Source organism: Sylvia atricapilla, chromosome 14, assembly GCF_009819655.1.
Source record: "Sylvia atricapilla isolate bSylAtr1 chromosome 14, bSylAtr1.pri, whole genome shotgun sequence".
NCBI lineage: Eukaryota > Metazoa > Chordata > Aves > Passeriformes > Sylviidae > Sylvia > Sylvia atricapilla.
The window spans coordinates 17,127,339-17,145,948 of NC_089153.1; the positions used below are offsets into that span (position 1 = coordinate 17,127,339).

An 18,610-nucleotide genomic window follows, 5' to 3' on the forward strand; every position below is an offset into this window, starting at 1 on the left:
GAGCTGCTGCTTTCTGACCCAAATCTTGGTGTCTGGATTTGGATCTTGTGCCTTTGAGGTGGGGAGGAGAAGCGAGAGCAGGGAGTGTGGATGTGTTCTTGCTGTCCAAGGGATTGGTGGTTGCACCTCTGCCTCCTCCCCTGGGGTTCAGGTGAGCCCTAAGACATGCAGAGAATTGTCCTGTACTTTGTTTTCCACAGGCTCCTTTCCCAACCAGCCACTGCTGTGGATTTGGGACTGGTTGTTGATTGTGTTCTGACCCCTAAAATACCTTTGAGGGGCTCAGGCAGTCTTGCTCCACTTGGGAAGCAGCAGGACAAAGAGCTGGCACAGCTGGACTGGGAAATGTGCCTGGAGCCCAAAACTGGGCCGCAGTGGGAGAGCCCTGAGCTGGTGTGAGGTGTGACCCAAAATCTGAGATCTGAGCCAGCCCATCCGTGCTGGGAAAGGGGAAGGTGCTGAATACCCTGGGCCATCCCTCCTTCTATGCATGCATCCCCAAAACCCCAGTGCAATGCAGTGCTTTGGCTTCCAGATTCCCATTGGGAATCATCCCTCCATCATCCCTCCATCATCCATCCATCCCTCCATCCATCCATCCCTCCATCATCCATCCATCCATCCCTCCATCCCTCCATCCCTCCATCTCTCCATCCATCTCTCCATCCATCCCTCCATCATCCATCCATCCATCTCTCCATCCCTCCATCCATCCCTCCATCCATCCATCCCTCCATCCATCCCTCCATCCATCCATCCCTCCATGCCCTGACGGTCTCGGAGCTGTCTCAGGGCTCCTCTGAGCTCTCTGGCACTGTCCCCTCCTCCAGCACAGTGGGACACTCGCACTGGCAGGGGGACAGGCCATGTCCTGGGGTGATCCCCATCTGGGGCAGTGGAAGGAGACAGAAAATGTCCCAGTGGTGCACTCAGTGGTGTTGCTGAAGGTCATCCCAAGGGGAGCAGCCTCGAGGCAGCTCCACCTTCCACCACAGCTCCTTTCCCTCCCCACGGCTCCCTCCTGCCCCAGCCTTTGCTCCACGACTCTTTGCCTTCCCTGCTTTTTTTTTTTTTTATTTTCCTTCCACCCCACCTTCCTTTTCTCTTCCCTCTGCCTGTTTCTCCGCTGGCAGCTTTGTTCTCCTGGCTGTGTACTGGGGTTGCCATGGTGACTGCCAGAGCATCTCCGCATCCCACAGCAGCCGTCCTGTGCCTGCCCTGGCTGTGGGGAGAGGCAGGGCACCCTCCTGCCCCTCCCAGGGGACATCTGCCACCTCCTCCCAGGGATGCAATTCCCTGGGGGACATCCCTGTGCCAATCGTGTCACCTGGGGAGAGGAGGGGACAGCGTGGGGTGACCCTCAGCCGCTCAGGCTGGGGCTGGGGTGCAGGGCACAGCTTCACTGCCGCCAGGAACACGCCAAGGAAACCTTCAATAAATATTTCCTTAACGAGCAAACACGAGTTGAGGGAAACAGAGGAGCTGCTGCAGCACAGGGAGTCCCCGTGGGTGTGGAGGCAGAGCTGCCTGTGGCCTTCTGGTGGCGATTTGCAGATGACAATACCTCCTTGCAGTGGGTGTCAGAGTGGCTGGGCCCCTTTCAGGAGATAATTAGGATGACGTGTCATTAGCTGATTACTGGGGAAACATACATTTACTGGGGATTTATTCTGCAACCAGCATTAATCTCCTGTATAGCTGCTAAACCTCCATAAATAATCTGATTTTGATAATCAATTGCTATTGCAAGTTCCCCTATAAATCTCAATTAAATGCGCATTTAACTCGCATCAAGTCGCCAAATTTGCCGGTGCCTGTGTGTCCTGCTGCTTGCCCGGGGCAGATGTCTGGGGATGGGCGGGCTCAGGTCTGTTTTTCAGACAGCCTGAGAGCAGAGGGGGCTTTGCCAAGGCACAGCAGCCCCAGGGACGGCACAGCTCCTCTGCCGGGGTCCCACGTGGAGAATCCAGCACATCCCAGATGCCTGCTGCTGCTCCCACCTTGCTGGGCCTGCACTGGAGTGAAGCAGCTGGGCTTGGAGGGAGGGCAGCAGGAGGGGAGTGTGCCCCCAGAGCTCCCAGGCAGGACAGACACAATGGCCAAAATCCATGTGGGGGGTTCCAGCCTGGGGTGGAGACTGGGATTGGCCTGGGCTTGGTGCAGTCCTGGTCACCCCTGGGCCACTCCGGTGACTTTGGCAGCCTTAGAGCAGGTGGAGGGCTCAGAGGTGGGGACATCCTGCAGGGAGAGGGTGACCAGCAGCAGGACAAGGTGCCACCAGCTTCCTTTGGGTCTGGAAGGGGATTCCAGCCGTGAACCGGGCTCTGTTTGCTGTTGGGGCCACAACTGGTGGATTTTTCTCCTTGTTTTTGCACCAAGTGTCCCTCGGGGAGGACAGGGAGAGCTGGGTGCTTGTGGCAGAGCTCCGGGGACCTGCTGGGGGCTTGGCAAACCTCCTGCTGCCTTTCAGGGGCTGGGATTTGGGCCTCACCTGGGCTGCTGGACCCCACAGGTGAGGGAGGCTTTGGCCGGTTTTGGGATGCAGCCCCCATCGCTGCTGGCTGAGGGGTGTCAGGAGAGTCACTTTGGGCCGGGATGATCCCGGGGATGGGACTGCAGCCTCCTCTGCCACCCATATGCAAGGCCAGGTGTCCCAAATGAACTCCCCAGGGGGTGGGGACAATCTTTTTAGGGCCACTTAAAGGCTCCATTTGCTGCCTTTAACAGAATTAGAGAGGGGATCACAGCAGATTGAGAAGCAGTAAACACTCTCCAATGCAGGGCCCCTGGAGGCTCTGCTCAGCTCCCCTCTGACGGCTTTGCACCGTTTTTGGGGGATGCTCTGTGTGGGTTTCATGGATTTCATCTCTTCCAACCCCAGGAAAAGGGGGTTTGGTTCAGGAGGGCTCCGAGGGGATGGCAAAGGTATCATGAGATCCACCCCCCTGCTGCAGCCCTGGCTCTGACAGAGCTCCCAGTTATTTCAGGAAGCACTTTCCCAGGCTCTGAGAGCACTTTGGAGGAATTTGGAGCCAGCCAGGGAAGTTCCTGCTGGAGTTTTGTCCCCAGCCCTGGGCTGTAACTCATCCCCTGGAATGGGGGCTGCTGCTCTCGTGCTGGTGGCACTGGGAGGGCTCTGTAACAAATATCCCTGCCCTGCAGCCTATTTCTGGGGACATTGTCCCCTCGGTGACGCCGGGGCTTGCTTTGCCAGCTGTCACCCCCAGCCCAAATTCCCATTTGGTTGCATTAATATCCCCGCAGTGCCTCTGGATGGGGATTTGATTTCAGTCGGCTCCCCGGAGCAGAAAGAGTTAAAAATAGCAACTCCAACACCCCTCATTCCCTGGCTCTGACGCAGTCTCCCAGGTTGGAGTTACAATGCCGACAGGAATAGGGTTTAAAATAAAACAAGGGAGCGCTCTGCACTCCGCAGAACGGGAGAAAGCAGCTCCAGCCTGGAGAGAAGAGGTGCAGGAGGCTCTGGTTTTATAAACCAGGCAGGAGTTTGTCTCCCCTGCAGTGCCTGTGGCCAGAGCAATGATGCCGCACGCACAGAGCCATCAGTGGGGGAATTCAGGAGGTTCTCAGCCCCTCCAGGGAATCCTCAGGAGAAAGCAGGCAGGGATGAGCTCAGCACTGTGCTCTGGGGCACTGCACCTCAGCCGGACACCAGAGCCGGGATGCAGAGGGCAGGGATGTGCTGGCTCCAGGCTCCTCGGGGGCTGCAGGGTGCAGGCAGGGATGGAGCAGGCGGATCCTCTCCCAAAAAAAAGTGCTGCCAGACTCTGGAAGCAACAGTCTGCTGCAAGGTGGCGAGGTGCCAACCTCATCCGACCGCGGGCTGCTTCTCTGATCTGGCAGAGAAAATCCTAAATCCCCACGTTTCTCTCCTCTCAGACACTGCCCTAGTTTTGTTGTTTTATTTAAAAAAAAAAAAAAGTCAGCTCCTGGCTTTTCTTTTGTAATATTTTTAAATATGGGATTCTTTATGCCTCTGATGGATGCGCCATATGTTTGGGAAAGGCGCCGAAATCCACCGGGCTGCCGGGTGGAGGTTAAAGGGAAAAAGCATTTCCACACGGGAAGCTGCAAACACAAAACACAGCAAATCCCTCCCTGCAGCAGGCAGCAATAAGCTCCTTTCTTGTCCTGCCTGTCTCATGTGAGCAGCAAGGCCTGAATGTTTCCATTGTGTCACCTCCTGTCCCGGCCACCCCTGGCACTGCCTCCGCAGTGCCCAGCAGGAGATGCCACCATCTGACAGCTGCTTTGCCCTTCCCTTTCCTCAGAAATCCCCTTTGCTGGTTTTTCTTTGGGGTTTTTAGGGGTTTTTTTCAGTTGGGATGGGTCCCTTGTGCTCCAGCTTGCTGCAGCCCTGGCTGGGGGTGGTGGTGGTGGTGGGTGGCTTTGGCAGGCAGGGGACAGTCCCCCCGGGCTCCCTGCACTCCCACACAGCCAGGACTGTCTCCCAGCACTGAACACAGCCTCTGTTTAACAGGAAATCTGGCCTCAGCAAAATGATGAGCTCAGGCTTTTCAGCTTTTGGCCAGGACCTCGAGTTTAGATTCTTCTCCTCCGCACATCCCTCAGCTTCAGGACCCGAGTGTAGCCCCTTACATGGACCCCCCAAAACCTGTCCAGCCCAGCTGGAGCCAAAAATAGCTGCAATCCTGTGGGCTGGGTCCAAGGCTCAGTCAAGGCCACCCCTCCTGCTCCGGCTGGGTGAGCTGCCTGGGGCTCCCCCGCTTGTCACGCCTCAGGAATCAAATCCAGGGCAGGAGATGGACTTTGGCCAGTGCCTGGCTGCCAGGGGGCTGTGTCCCTCGGGACCACCCTGCCAGGGGAGCGGGAGGGAGGCTGGGGTGGCCCAAAGCTCCTGCAGGCAGTGCCAGCTCAGGGCTGGCCCCACACTTGGAGGGTGGGATGCAGTGGGGGATGTCCCAGAATCCCTGATTGGTTTGGGTTGGAAGGAACATTAAAAATCGTCCAGTTCCACCCCCTGCCATGGCCAGGGACACCTTCCCCTGTCCCAGGTTGCTCCAAGTCCCATCCAAGCTGGCCATGGGACGAGCACAGTGAAGAGGGAGATGTGGAGATGCCTTCCAGATGTTCCTGCTCTGCACCCCTGGAGATTTGGGACTGTGTCCCCTGTGTGGGGCCTGAGAGAAGCTGCTCCCAAGGGCTTGGCTGGACACTGGCTGTGGTGTGGTGACCCCCAGAGCGTGACCTCAGCTGGTCCTGGGATCCACAGAACGCCACCAAGCTCAGCCACACGTCACTGTGCCTGCTCAGGTGGGTTTGTGCTCAGCCAGATCCCTGTCCTGGCCTCTTGTGTCCCTGTCCCCAACCCAGCCCTGCTTTTGTGCCTGGCCACATCACCCCCTCACTCCTGCCCTGGTTGTTTGCATCCACAACAGCTCAGGCCAGAGTTTTTAAGCTGCACCAGATGTGAGGAGGAAATCCCATCTTCAGCCTCTCAGCGAGGTCCAGGGAACGTCCCTGCAGCCCAAAATGCCCATCTCGGGGCGTGCTGCACATCTGCCAGGGCTGCAGGAGCTGCTGCAGCTGCAGCAAACGCCAGGAGCAGTCAGGAGAGGCGTGGGAGGTGAGAGGGCAGGAAGGTGTTGGTGCCTCTTGCCCCGCACCTGGCCGTGCTGGTGCTGGTTCTGTGTGTGAAAGGGTTGGGTTTGTGCCACTCTCGGTGTCACTGTCCCCTCTGGGGCAGCTCCCCATGGCTCCACGAGCCTGACCTGGTGTCAGGGCAGGATTTCAGCTCAGGGCTGGGCCCACTGAGGTCTGAGCAGAGATCCCAGAGGAGGGGACGGCAGAGGGCCACTGTCCCTGCTCCTGCCTGGGGAAGTGGCAGAGGGGGCTGCTCACAGCGGTTCTGGGGAGCCACCCCAGCACAGGACCTGCCACCAGCCGTGTGACAGCTGTGACAGCTCTGCTGTCCCCTCCTGTAGGGCACAGCTCCCTGCTCCGGGCTCGCCATGGCTCCTGCCCAGGGCAGCCGTGCATTTCAGCGATTATTAATTAAAATGCAATCTATCCTTTCTCATGCTGTCCCCAAGACACCAAGAACTGCTAAGATGTTCTCAGGGATAATGGGGAGGAGAATTCAGCAGTTCCTGGGAAATCTGAGCGGAGCCTTTCCCAGATTTATCGCTGTTCCTGGAGCCTGTGATGATTCCCTGTCTGGCTCCACATCTCCAGCCCCACACTCTGGAAATACCAGAGTGTGGTGGGAATGAATTCAGGGGGAATTTCCCCATGGAGAGGGCGCTCAGGCCTTGGAACTGCCCAGGGAGGTTTGGATCCCCATCCCTGGAGGTGTCACCTGGAGGTGGCACTCAGAGCTCTGGGCTGGGGACGAGGTGGGGATTGGACACAGCTTGGACTGGATGGGCTGGGAGGGCTTTTCCAACTGAAATAATTCTGGGATTCTGTGGGTAATCCTTGTGGAGAGCAGTTCATGGCGCAAACACGGTGTCAGGAGCAGAGCTGGGCAGCAGCCAGGAGTTTTCCCCAAATCCCAGTTCCATTCCAGTTGAGGGACCTGGAGTGGGTGGACAGGCAGCAGCCTCTTTTGGGGTTCCCAGTCACTCCTAATTTGGGTCCCAGTCACTCCCAGTTTGTGGTTCCCAGTCACTCCCAGTATGGCGATCTCAGTCACTCCCAGTTTGGATTCCCAGTCACTTCCAGTACGGAGATCTCAGTCACTCCCAGTATGAAGATCTCAGTCACTCTCAGTTTGGGGATCTCAGTCACTCCCAGTTTGGGATCCCAGTCACTCCCAGTTTGAGGGCCTCAGCCATTCCCAGTTTGGGGGTTTCATTCATTCCCAGTCTGTGGTTCCCAGTCACTTCCAGTCTGGGCTCCCAGTCCCTCCCAGTTTGGGTCCCAGTCACTCCCAGTCTGGGGTCCCCAGTCACTCCCAGTCTGGGGGGTTTCATTCATTCCCAGTCTGTGGTTCCCAGTCTCTCCCAGTTTGGGGTCCCAGTCCCTCCCAGTTTGGGGGTGAGCCCAGGCCCGTGCTGGGAGGGGCTCTGTGGTGTCTGTGGAGTGACAAACGTGTGAGCTCCAGGAGCCTGGCTGCAGCTGCACTTCCAGGGGATGCTGTTGCCATGACGAGCTGCACAAGTGTGATCCAGGGAAAAAAAAAAAGATCCAGCTGGGGATGGGAGGAAAGCTGCTGTGTGGATTTATGTATTTTAGTGGGTTTTTTTCTGAAGGTTCTAATTCAATCCTCACATTTCTGGGCCGTGTTGGAGTATGAAACCCCCTGAGGCAAATCCACACAGGCCGCCAGCGTGGAGGGCACAGGGATCCCATGGGAATTGTGCACTGGTGGGGCTGGAAATATGGAAATACGGAAATATGAACTGAATTTCTGACCTTCCAGGGTGCAGTGCTTTGAAAGGGAAGGTGTCAGTCCCCCAAACAGCGACAGGAGCAGAGGGAACACCTCAGGCTGGGCCAGGGGAGGCTCAGGGGGGCCAGCACAGGAATTTCTCCATGGAAAGGGCGCTCAGGAATGGGAACTGCCCAGGGACGTGGTGGGAATGCTGAAGGGGATGCTCATCCTCTTCTTTATCCTGGGGGGTGTTACTGCAGCCCGGGTGTGAGGATGTGCACGGGAGGATCCCGTGGTGCTCCCTGGCTGCGGCCAGGCTGGGAACTCTCGGGACACAGGGGAATTCCTGCGACACAGTGGAATTCCTGGGATCCAGTGGGATTCCTGGGACACAGTAGAACTCTTGGGACACAGTGGAATTCCTGAGATATAGTGGAAATCTTGGCATCCAGTGGAATTCCTGGGATCCAGTGGAATTCCTGGGACACAGTGGAATTCCTGGGACACAGTGGAATTCCTGGGATACAGAGGAATTCTTGGGATACAGTAGAACTCCTGGGACCCAGTGGAACTCCTGGGATCCAGTGGAGCTCTTGGGATCCAGTGGAATTCCTGGGATACAGAGGAATTCTTGGGATACAGTAGAACTCCTGGGATCCAGTGGAACTCCTGGGATCCAGTGGAACTCCTGGGATCCAGTGGAGCTCCTGGGATCCAGTGGAATTCCTGGGATGCAGATGTGCACAGCCCAGGCTGTGGCAGCTCAGGAGCACTGCTGGTGTCTGCACTCAGCTCAGCAAAACCTCCCCGCAGCTCCCAGAACTAGAGAAGCAACTTTCCCCTCTTTTTTTCCCTTGGGAATCTGGCAAAACCACAGCAGCAGGCCACTGCTGATGCCAGATCCCTCCTTCAGGACACCCCAGGGTGCTGCTGGAGTGGGGCTGGGGGCTGCAGCAGGGCAGGGGGTGAACCCGGCTGGGCCCTTGGGTTAAGGTTCTGAGGTTTTGGGGTTCTGGGGTTTGCGGTTTTGGGGTTTTGGGGTTTCCCTGGCACATTCCAGCCCTGCCTGTGTGGGAAGTACACATCCTGCAGGCAGGCACGGGCAGCTGCCTGCAGCCAGGTCAGCACGGGAAGACAATCACAGCTTCCTCCACACTCGTTTGGAGAATAATTTCCACAACCTCAGCCAGAAGCAAATTCTGCTGTGCAGGCAGGGCCCCGGCTTCTTGCTGCTGTTGTTGTGTTCCTTCTATCCTTTAGATTTTTCTCCGTGTCTCCTTCCCTCCTTTGTGTCCCCTGGGTGTTCTGTGTCCTCCCTCCCGTCTCTTTTTGCAGCGTGTCCCCGTGTGACCCAGCTCCCGCCCTGGCACAGTGTCCTGCCGTGCCCTCAGGACGCTTTGGCACCTCTTTGGGCACCTGTGACACCCAGCCACACTTGCTCCAGTCCGGGAGTGTTCAGAGAGTTTCTGGTACACAAGATGAATGATTTAGGAACAGCTTGTTTATCCACTCTGTATTGCCCCACATAGATATATCCTCACACAATGGAAAATTTTAAAGACATGGACATGAGGGATGTTGAGTGGCAACAAAACTCTGTCAGGTGACGTGCAGAAGCACTTAATATAGAGGTCAGTACTTGTTATTCAACAGGGAGAGCAAGGGACAGGGAAGCAGCTCCTGTTTTTCTGTTGAGGGATAAGTCACTTCCACTTCATGCTCTGCCGTGACTTTTAAGACTCCTTCATGTCTTTGTCTTTTAAGCCTTTTTTTCTCTATTTTCTGGGAGTTCTGCCTCCAGCTCCCAGCTGAAGGGTGTTCCCTCCCCCGTGTGATGCCACTGCTGGCCCAGCATCCCCACCCCGTGCCCTCTCCCACGGTGGCACGTGTGGCATGTGCCACCCCAGCTCCCTGGTGCCACGCTCACATCACCCACAGCTCCTCTGAGTCCTGTGTCCCACCCAGGGCGTGGTGGCAGTGAGGGGCCAGGGCGAGGCAGGTGGGGGCAATAATTGGTCCTGATCTAATTAGGGCTGGATTAGGAGCTGTGACAGGGCAGGTTTTTAGCTGTAAGCCACAGATGGCTTTGCCTGGCAAGCAGGAGGGGCTGGCATGGACTGGAGGGGGATCGTGATCCTGCCTGGAATACACCCCAGGAGGTTTGGGAACTGCCCAGTGCCTGCTCTGGGTGAGCTGGGTGGTCCCCAGTGTCCCCAGTCCACTGTCCCAGTGTCCCCAGCCCACTGTCCCAGTGCCTGTCCCAGCCCAGTCCCCATGGATCCAGCGGGAGAAGCAGCAGGAGCTGCTGCAGGCTCAGACAGCACATCCCTGGGACCTGTCCTCAGCCCAGGAGCACCCAGCCCAGTGAAAAATGGAAATATTAAATAAGGAGCCACATGATGCTTCTGGATTTTACTGAAGAGAAGGATCAGGAGGGAAAAAAAAATCAACTTTTATCCAAAGTGAAATCTGGTATTTTCTCCCTGATGGAGATGGGTTTTATCCGTGGGCCTCCACGGGAAGCAGTGGCCTGAGCAGTGGGATGGCCGTGCAGGGCTCAGGCTCAGAGCTGAGCATCCCAGCTGCTTTAATTCAGCCCTGACCTGGCTGATCCTTGGCTCCCTCACCCAGCTCTGCGCTGGTGGCAGTGTCACCTCCTCAGCAGGGACCTGCCCTCCATGGCCTCACATTCTGCTTCAGTCCGGAGCAGGCACATCCCCACACTCCGGGCTGGAGGCACAGGACCCGGCTGAGGCTGTCCCGTGCCTGCTGAAGGAGCAGCATCAGCATCATCTGGCTCCCAGCCTCTCCTCCCCTTCCTTCCCAAGGCGTTTTCGGGGCCGCAGCCAAGCTCTGGCCGCTGCAAGGAGCCTTTGGCCCCGCTGCTGATGAGAAACCCATATCCCGTGGTCCTGGAGTTCCCACCCTTCCTCCCGGGTCACCCCCGGGACACGGCACAGCTCCTGGCTGCGGGGGAAATCCTCCCCCTCGCCCTCACCTCCTCCTTGGAGGAGCATTTGGGCTCCTGGAGTGTCCCCATAAGGCAGCTGAGGTGGATTTTAGCTGGTTCTGTGTCCCCCCGGCCCGGCACGCCGTGTCCTATTCCCGTGGCCTCTCCTCAGGCTCCAGTGTTTCCAGCGAAAATTCCTTCCCGGGGGCTCAGTGCCCCTTTCCCGGCCCCGAGCGGGGGAACCGGCCCTTCCCGGGCTCTGCCAGCCGTGCCCATCGGGAATACCCACAGGGAATGCTCATCGGGAATGCCCATCAGGGAATGTCCACAGGGAATATCCACAGGGAATGCCCACCGGGGATGCCCATTGGGAATACCCACCAGGAATGCCCATCGGGAATGCCCATCAGGGAATGCCCACAGGGAATGCCCATCAGGGATGCCCATCGGGGATGCCCATCAGGGATGCCCACCGGGAATACCTACTGGGAATGCCCACCAGGAATGCCCGCTGGAGCTGCATCCCACCCCAGCCCACCCAAGAGAGGGCTCTGAGAAGAGGATTTCCATCCTCAGGGATCCTGCAGGGAATGGGGCAGGAGCTGCTCATGGCCAGGGAGCAGTGGGGAGCTGTGAGGAGCTGTGGGGAGCAGTGGGGAGCAGTGGGGAGCAGTGTGGAGCAGTGGGGAGCTCTGGGGAGCAGTGGGGAGCAGTGGGGAGCTGTGGGGAGCAGTGGGGAGCAGTGGGGAGCTGTGGGGAGCAGTGGGGAGCTGTGGGGAGCAGTGGGGAGCAGTGGGGAGCAGTGGGGAGCAGTGGGGAGCTGTGGGGAGCTGTGGGGAGCTGTGGGGAGCTGTGGGGAGCAGTGGGGAGCTGTGGGAAGGGAGTTCAGCCCCATGGAGATGTGAAAATTTCTGCCAGCATCATCCAACTGACATCCAGCATTCCAGGGGCTGGATCCATCCCATGGGGACACCCACAGCTCCTCACACACTCCAGGGGCTGGATCCATCCCATGGGGACACCCACAGCTCCCCACACACTCCAGGGGCTGGATCCATCCCGTGGGGACACCCACAGCTCCCCACACACTCCGGGGCTGGATCCATTCCATGGGGACACCCACAGCTCCCCACACACTCCGGGGCTGGATCCATCCCATGGGGACACCCACAGCTCCCCACACACTCCGGGGCTGGATCCATCCCATGGGGACACCCCTTTGCTGTAGGTGCCAGCTCTCAGTCCCTGCCCCACCCCTGGCACCCAACAAACTCAGTTTGCCGTGGTGGCCCCGCCTCTCCTCATTAAATTCAGGGTGAATGCTTTGCTTCCCCACAGTCCCCTTCACCTGTGGCTCCCCCAGCACTGTGTAAATATTAATTACTGGCGGTTAATGAAGCCAGGCAGGCCCATCTTCCTGTGGAGATGCAGTGTCACAAACGTGCTGGCAGCAGGGCTGGGAATTTCCACTTACCTGTGGATAGTGATCCAGACCCCACCTGGAGCAGCTTTTCCTGGAGCTCCAGTGGGCTGGAAGGGGAAAAGGGTGGGAAAAGAGCATCACCTGCTCTGGGCCCAGTAAGGAAGGATGGATGGGTATTTAAAAAGCTTTAAAAATGCCTCTGGGTGCTGGTGGGAAGCGGCTCCTGGTTTGCTGTGGCTCGAGTATGGGGGGCTGTGGGGTATGGGGCTGCCTGGGGGGATCCCAAGCTGCTGGTGGAGTTTGTTCTGAGCCTCCCTGGACTGGAATTGTCACCCTCCAGCCTTCCAACAGGTTCTTTGTGTTGGTGGTGAGCAGCAAACCTTCCAAGGCAGATGGAAATTTATCCCCAGTTATCCTTCCACTCCTCAAGTGCTCCAAGTGTTCCAGAGGTTTCAGCATTTCCCCATCCTGCCGCTGCCTGGCCGGACCCTGAGCAGGAAGAGCACAGGAAAACACACGAGGTCCTTGACCCTCCCGAAGAGGGATGCACGGGGGGAATTGCAGACTGAGAGCTCGGGGCAGCCCTTGGACAGGCTCCCTGAGCCCTCCTGGGGGCTGTGGGGGCTCTGGGGGCTGTCCCCCTGATATAAACCCCCACAGCCCCACGGGGCTCCTTGGCTGGATCAGTTCCTTGGGAGGCTTCAGGGGAATATCTCAGGGACAAGGCAAAAGATTCCAAAAGATGCTCTTACCCCCGGGATTGGTCCAAGACGTTTATTCTCTGGTTCCAGAGGGGAAAAGAAGGGGGAAAAGGAAAAGCAGGGCTTTATCTGGTTTGCTCAGGGGAAGATAACTGGACCTCAGCCGATTGGGTGAAGAAAGGAAGGAAGGCTCAGACTACATGGTTACAGGCTTCAGGGGTCCTGGGGAAAAACCATTCCTCAGAGAAATACATCCCCGTGCCCAGGTCACAGCCTGGCTGCGCACAGCCTGACCCCGGGGCAGCCAGCCCTGACCGGAGCTGCCACCTTAATCCAGCTCAGTGACAAATCTGTCCAGTGCCCACGCAGCCCCGGGGCACTTCCCAGCCCGGCTGGACCCACAGGAACCAGCCAGGACACGGGCACAGCCCCACAGGGGAGCGCTGGCCACGTTTTGCACGGAGAACGGAGCACAAACTCATGAATTGTTGGCCCAAACCGGCCGTGATAAAAAAACAGGAGCAAACCGAGGGAGGATTATGGCATTCCTCGGGCAGCTCCCACCCCCTCTCCGTGGCTGCTGTATCCCAGGCTGCCGGGCCACTAATGCTACTTACATTATTAGGGGATTATTGGGGTGTAATGAGCTTTGCCCCGCTCAGCTGGCCCTGTGCTGGGGGCTCTGGGATGTGTAATACTTCCTGCACGGGGCCACGAGGCGGGCAGCTGCCGCCCGCAACGCAGCCACACAATGCCCCAATGTTCCAGGACAAAATTCCAGAGGTTAAGCACAAATCAGGGAGCGTTGGGGAGGGCTGGATGCAGCGGGAGGGTCCCATGGGCAGTGATGGAGCAGATCCAGCTCTGTGATGGAGCAGATCCAGCTCTGCCCGTGCTGGAGCACAGCTAAAAGCATCTTTCCCATCCTCAGCTCCTTTTCCTCTGCCTTCCTCCCATCAGACCAGGCAAGGGCTTGGCGATGTGTTGCTATGGACACCAGGAAGCTTTTCCCTGGAGACCAGCACTAAGTGATGCTTGCGTCTTCTGACATAATTATTTTTTAATTTTTTTTTTTCTTCCCTCTTTTCTTTATTGTGAATGTCGAAGTGTGGATGAATTCCTGGCTTTCTCCCCCCTCCCCTGCCTCTGTCCTGCTTTCCTCTCCCAGCTTTGTGGATTTATTTCCGTGGCTGTGTCCCAGGGCTTGGCTTCATTCTGGGCCAGGGTGTGAGCAGTGGGTGCGTGGGAGGAAGTTTCAGCTCTGTAACTCTTGCTCTGCTGGAGACCCCTGCAGAGAGGATCCCAGATTGATTCCAGCCTCGGGAAATCCTCTTGGTCCCCTCAGGCAGCTGCAGAGCTCCTGGGCACCCGCTGCCACCATCACAGGAGGTGCTGGATTCCTGTTCCCGGGGCTGGTGTCTCTTGGGTGGGAGTTCCCTGCTCCCTTGTTTTGTTTGGGACCTCGGAGTGATTTAAGTCTAGACTAATTAGTCTCTGCTGGGCTAATTCCAGACCTGACTCCCGTTTTGTCACTCCTCTGGTGCCCTTTCGTGCCTTAGGTGCCTCTGAGAGTTCTTGGCTTGCAGGGAAGGGAAGCCGCAGCAGCTCTTGGAAGTTCTTGGAAGTCAAGGCTGGGGTGTGAGCTTTGAGGAGGGCGCTCAGAGCTGCCCTGACAGCCCATTCCCAGCAGCTGCAGGGATGGAGCTCCGGCAGGCTCAGCCCACTTCCCGCAGGGAAGCAGCGCTGCGCCCCTGGGCACTTGGCACCGGGAAATGGGCTTTGACTGTGACACGGTCTCAATGTCATTTGGACTTCTCTTGCTCGGCCTTTGAAGCCAATAATGGGCTGTTTCTGTTCCCTGTCACTTGATCTGCCCCTCGGTGAGCGAGGAGCCGCTGATGAGTGATCTCCTGTGTCCTGTGCCCCTTCTTCCCTGCTCTGGAGGGACTTCACAGGCTGCCTTTCAATCAGCTGCTTCTCTTGTTCCTGGGAATGCAGTTCAGCCCTGGGTCAGCAAATCTGGCCCATTGAAATCCTCCTTTTTGCTGCTCGAGTTGCTCAGGCTGTGACTCCCTCTCGGAAATCTTACGGCAAATAAATCCCCCAGTGGCTGGTGTGGTGTCAGCCTGGCTGGAGCTCCAGCCCAGGCACTCCCAGGCGGGGCAGGGAAAGCAGGAGCTGCTCTGTTTTCTCCCTGGGTTTGGGAATTGCAGCAGGATCCGTGGGGAAAAGGAGGGGTTTTACCCCGGAGCGTGGGGTGAGGCTGCTGGGCAGTACCTGTGTGGTGTTCCCAGAGGGGATGAGGAGTGTGGGGTGAATCCCAGCTCTGAATCCCAGCCCTGTCTGCAGCAGGAGGGATCCAGCTCCGAATCCCAGCCCTGTCTGCAGCAGGAGGGATCCAGCTCTGAATCCCAGCCCTGTCTGCAGCAGGAGGGATCCAGCTCTGAATCCCAGCCCTGTCTGCAGCAGGAGGGATCCAGCTCCGAATCCCAGCCCTGTCTGCAGCAGGAGGGATCCAGCTCTGAATCCCAGCCCTGTCTGCAGCAGGAGGGATCCAGCTCTGAATCCCAGCCCTGTCTGCAGCAGGAGGGATCCAGCTCCGAATCCCAGCCCTGTCTGCAGCAGAAGGGATCCAGCTCTGAATCCCAGCCCTGTCTGCAGCAGGAGGGATCCAGCTCCGAATCCCAGCCCTGTCTGCAGCAGGAGGGATCCAGCTCTTGCCTTTCCCTCCCCTGCAGCCCCCAGACCCTTCCAGAACCTCCAGACACCACGGGGACACTCTGGAAGGAGCTGTGGGACTGGGCTGCTGCTCTTTGCTGAGGAGGTGACAGCCCCGCCAGGGCCAAGCACTCGATGGCTGTGATGTTTGAAAGCTCCTTGACAAACGACTTCTTCCTCCAGTTCCTCAGCAAACAAGTGGAAGCTCCAAAAAAGCAGCAGTTCCTTCCCGTGCTGCTGCCAAGTGGGCTGAGCAGAGCAGCGAGGGGCTGGTCCTTGCAGTGTCCTCCTGTCGCTGCTCTGGGGACAGGAGAGTGTCTGGGGAGCTCTGGGATGGTGCTGTCACCTGGTTGTCCATGCAGGGACAGGCTGCCCCGCACAGAGTTTGACCATGTGTCACTGTAGGACACCGAAGAAAGACTGCAAATATTTCAGAAGGCAAAGAGCATAGAAAAAAAGGCTTTATTTTCTAATTCTTACTACTTTTTATAAGGTGTTCCCGTACAGACTGACCATGGTTGGTGAATAGGAACAGCACCTCTCTAATGCCATTGGTTAAATCAGAGAAACAGCAAAACACCCCCTGGAGAAAGAAGGTTGGAGAGAGGACAGTGATTTGCTAAGACTGTTTTCAGAAGAAGCTTTCTGGAGAATTTTTTCCTTGGGGAAAAACTTAGCAGCTGCCAACAGGCTGAAATCTCTCAGACCCACACCCATGAGCCTCTTTTGTGGGAAATGCCAAACGCAGAGCGGGCTGAGCTCCCACCTCCGAGTCCCTGGGGGCTGTCCCTTGTCCTTAGAGCTGGGCCTGATGTCCCCTGCTGCCACCGGGCTGAGCTCAGCGCGGTGACACCCAGCCACGTCCCAAATCCTAACGGAGCCTTCTCCTGTCTCCTTTCGCCTTCCCTCCTCTCTGCCAGCAGTTCCCTACCAGCAAAACCCCTACACGGCCGGGAGCAGCTCCTCTGCCATCCAGTGCTACCGCTGCGGGGACACCTGCAAGGGCGAGGTGGTGCGTGTGCAGAGCAACCACTTCCACATCCGCTGCTTCACCTGCCAAGGTAGGACAGCCCCCGGCCCTGGGGGCCGCGTGAGGAGGAGTTGAGGCAGCGTTTAAATTTTTTTTCTATAGTGAGATAGGAAATTAGATATAAATGATATAGGAATTATTTTCTCTATTCTATGATTTTATATAATATATTTATTATAAATAATACACTATATTATATTGTATTGTAAATAATATATTATATTATATTATACTACATTACATTATATAAAATATATTATGAAATATAACATGTTATATATTATATATTATATAATATATTATAATATATAACATATAACATATAACATATAACATATAACATATAACATATAACATATAACATATAACATATAACATATTGTATATTGTATATTGTATATTGTATATTGTATATTGTATATTGTATATTGTATGTATATGTTATATATTATATATTATTTATATATAGATATATTTTTATAGAAATATATAATCTATAAATATATTTTATATATATGTTTTTAAATTTTATTTATTTCTATTACTATTTTATATTTAATAATACATTTTACATTCATGTTACTATTGCTGTTACTATTTTCTATATTAACATCACTATTTTAAATGTTAATATTACTATTTCTATCACCGTTTTATTTAATATTTTAACAATACTATTTTTTATATCTATAGAAATATTTTATATTTGAAATTTTTCAACTTTAAATATTTTACTTCGTGACAGGACACGTTTTTACATAACTACACACGTAGTTTCAGCGCTTTTAAAATTTTTTTAAATTTAAAAAGTATTTTTTAAAATACTTTCAGCGCTATTACTTGGTTTCGGAAGCCGTTTTTACAGCTTCAAGTTGAAGTTAACCCTCTTTCACTTGTTAAAGCAGAAAGCTTGGTGGTTTGGGGCATTTAGGGTTTTAACACCCCGGCTGTCCCACAGCCCCGAGGGCAGAGAAAAGGTTGGGGACAGCCCTACCCGGCCCACTGAGGTGTGGGGTGACACAGGTGACACAGGTGGCACAGTGGGTGGCAGTGTCACTGCCCTGGAGCAGCCTGAGGTCCCCATCTGTGTCTGGGGGGGATCAACGTGTCCTTCGGCTGCTCCCTGAGCAGGAGGAGGAGGAGGAGGCACTGCCAGCCTGGCTGAGAGGCAGCGAGGTGGGGACATGCCCAGAGCAGCTCCTGACAGAGCCGGGGCTGGGTGACACATCCCTGCCACCTGCCCATGGCGTGCAGCTGCGACCTGCTGTCCCCCAGGGCTGGCAGGAGAGGTTTGGATCCTCCTGGAGCACCAGAGGAGCGCTGCAGGGCTGTAAAGCTCATGGTGCATTGCTGCTGCTGAAGGGCTCCTCGGCTCCTTTACTGGAGCAGCTGCTCTCAGCCAGCTCCTGCAGGCTGTAAAATTCCCCATCCCGGGGTTTTTAAAGGCCCCTGGTCTTCCCTGTGCTGAGCACCATCCCCCTGGCCACCTTTGCTCCTTGCCAAAGAACAGAGGTGACACTTGCCCGGGCTGTCCCCAGATTTTTGGGAAGGGGGATCTGTCCTGGGATGCCCTCAGGGCTGACTGGCAGCTGCAGGGCTCTGAGCATCCTGCCCTTTCCCGGCTGGGCCAGGAGGATCCAGCAGGAGCTTTGAGCATCCAGACAAAGAGCTCAGACAGCTTCCAGCTTCAAAGGGCCCGGGAGGCAGCAGGGAGAGCCTGGCAGAGCTCACTGCCCGATTTCCAAGTGAAAGGGAATAAATAATGAGAGGAAATCCTCCTGTCTCACCTTCCCTCGCAGCTCTCACCTCCTGCCACCTCTGGCTGGCTCCAGCCCCACTGCCTGTCCCTGGCGTGTCCCCAGGAGCTGGCACAGGAGTGACACCATGGGATGTGCTGTTCCCACAGCCAGCAGGGCACGGAGCAGCCTCATTTTATCTTGCATTTGCTTCCTGATGCTGTCCCCAAGCTGCTGGCCTGTCCCTCCTTGCTGACAGGATGTTTGGGAGACCCCAATTCCTCTGCTGGGTACCCCCGGCTCCGGGGAGCAGCTCAGGGATGCTTCAAGGACAGGAGCTGCATCTCTGCCCCCAGAGGCCCTGCAGCAGTGGGTCCAGCTGTCCCCTGTCCCCCAGGGCTGTCCCCTGTCCCCCAGGGCTGTCCCCTGTCCCCCAGGGCTGTCCCCTGTCCCCCAGGGCTGGCCCACAGGTGTGGGGACAGGACACAGGGGGCTGAAGGACAAAGCAGAGACCGAGGTGGGCTGTGCCACGCTGTCACCTTGCAGGACAGGGGATGGGCACCGTGCACAGCACCCTGGGCCACTCCAGTGCCAGGCTCTGCTGCTCTGCGGGTCCCTCTGGCTGGAGAAGCCGTAGGAGGAAAGGAGGAAGGGAGGGAGACGATGCTGAAGCCAGGGAGATGATGCTGGGGCCG

At 56.3% G+C, this 18,610-nt stretch overlaps 1 protein-coding gene across 1 annotated transcript in view; it reads left to right on the forward strand.

Moving 5' to 3' along the window:
* The window catches only part of ABLIM3 (actin binding LIM protein family member 3), a 49,919-nt gene that overhangs the window by 12,896 nt on the left and 18,413 nt on the right, over positions 1 to 18,610 (forward strand). Inside the window, exon 2 of the mRNA XM_066329400.1 lies at positions 16,070 to 16,210. Coding sequence (XP_066185497.1) covers positions 16,070 to 16,210 — 141 coding nt within the window. The remainder of the gene's footprint in view (positions 1 to 16,069; positions 16,211 to 18,610) is intronic.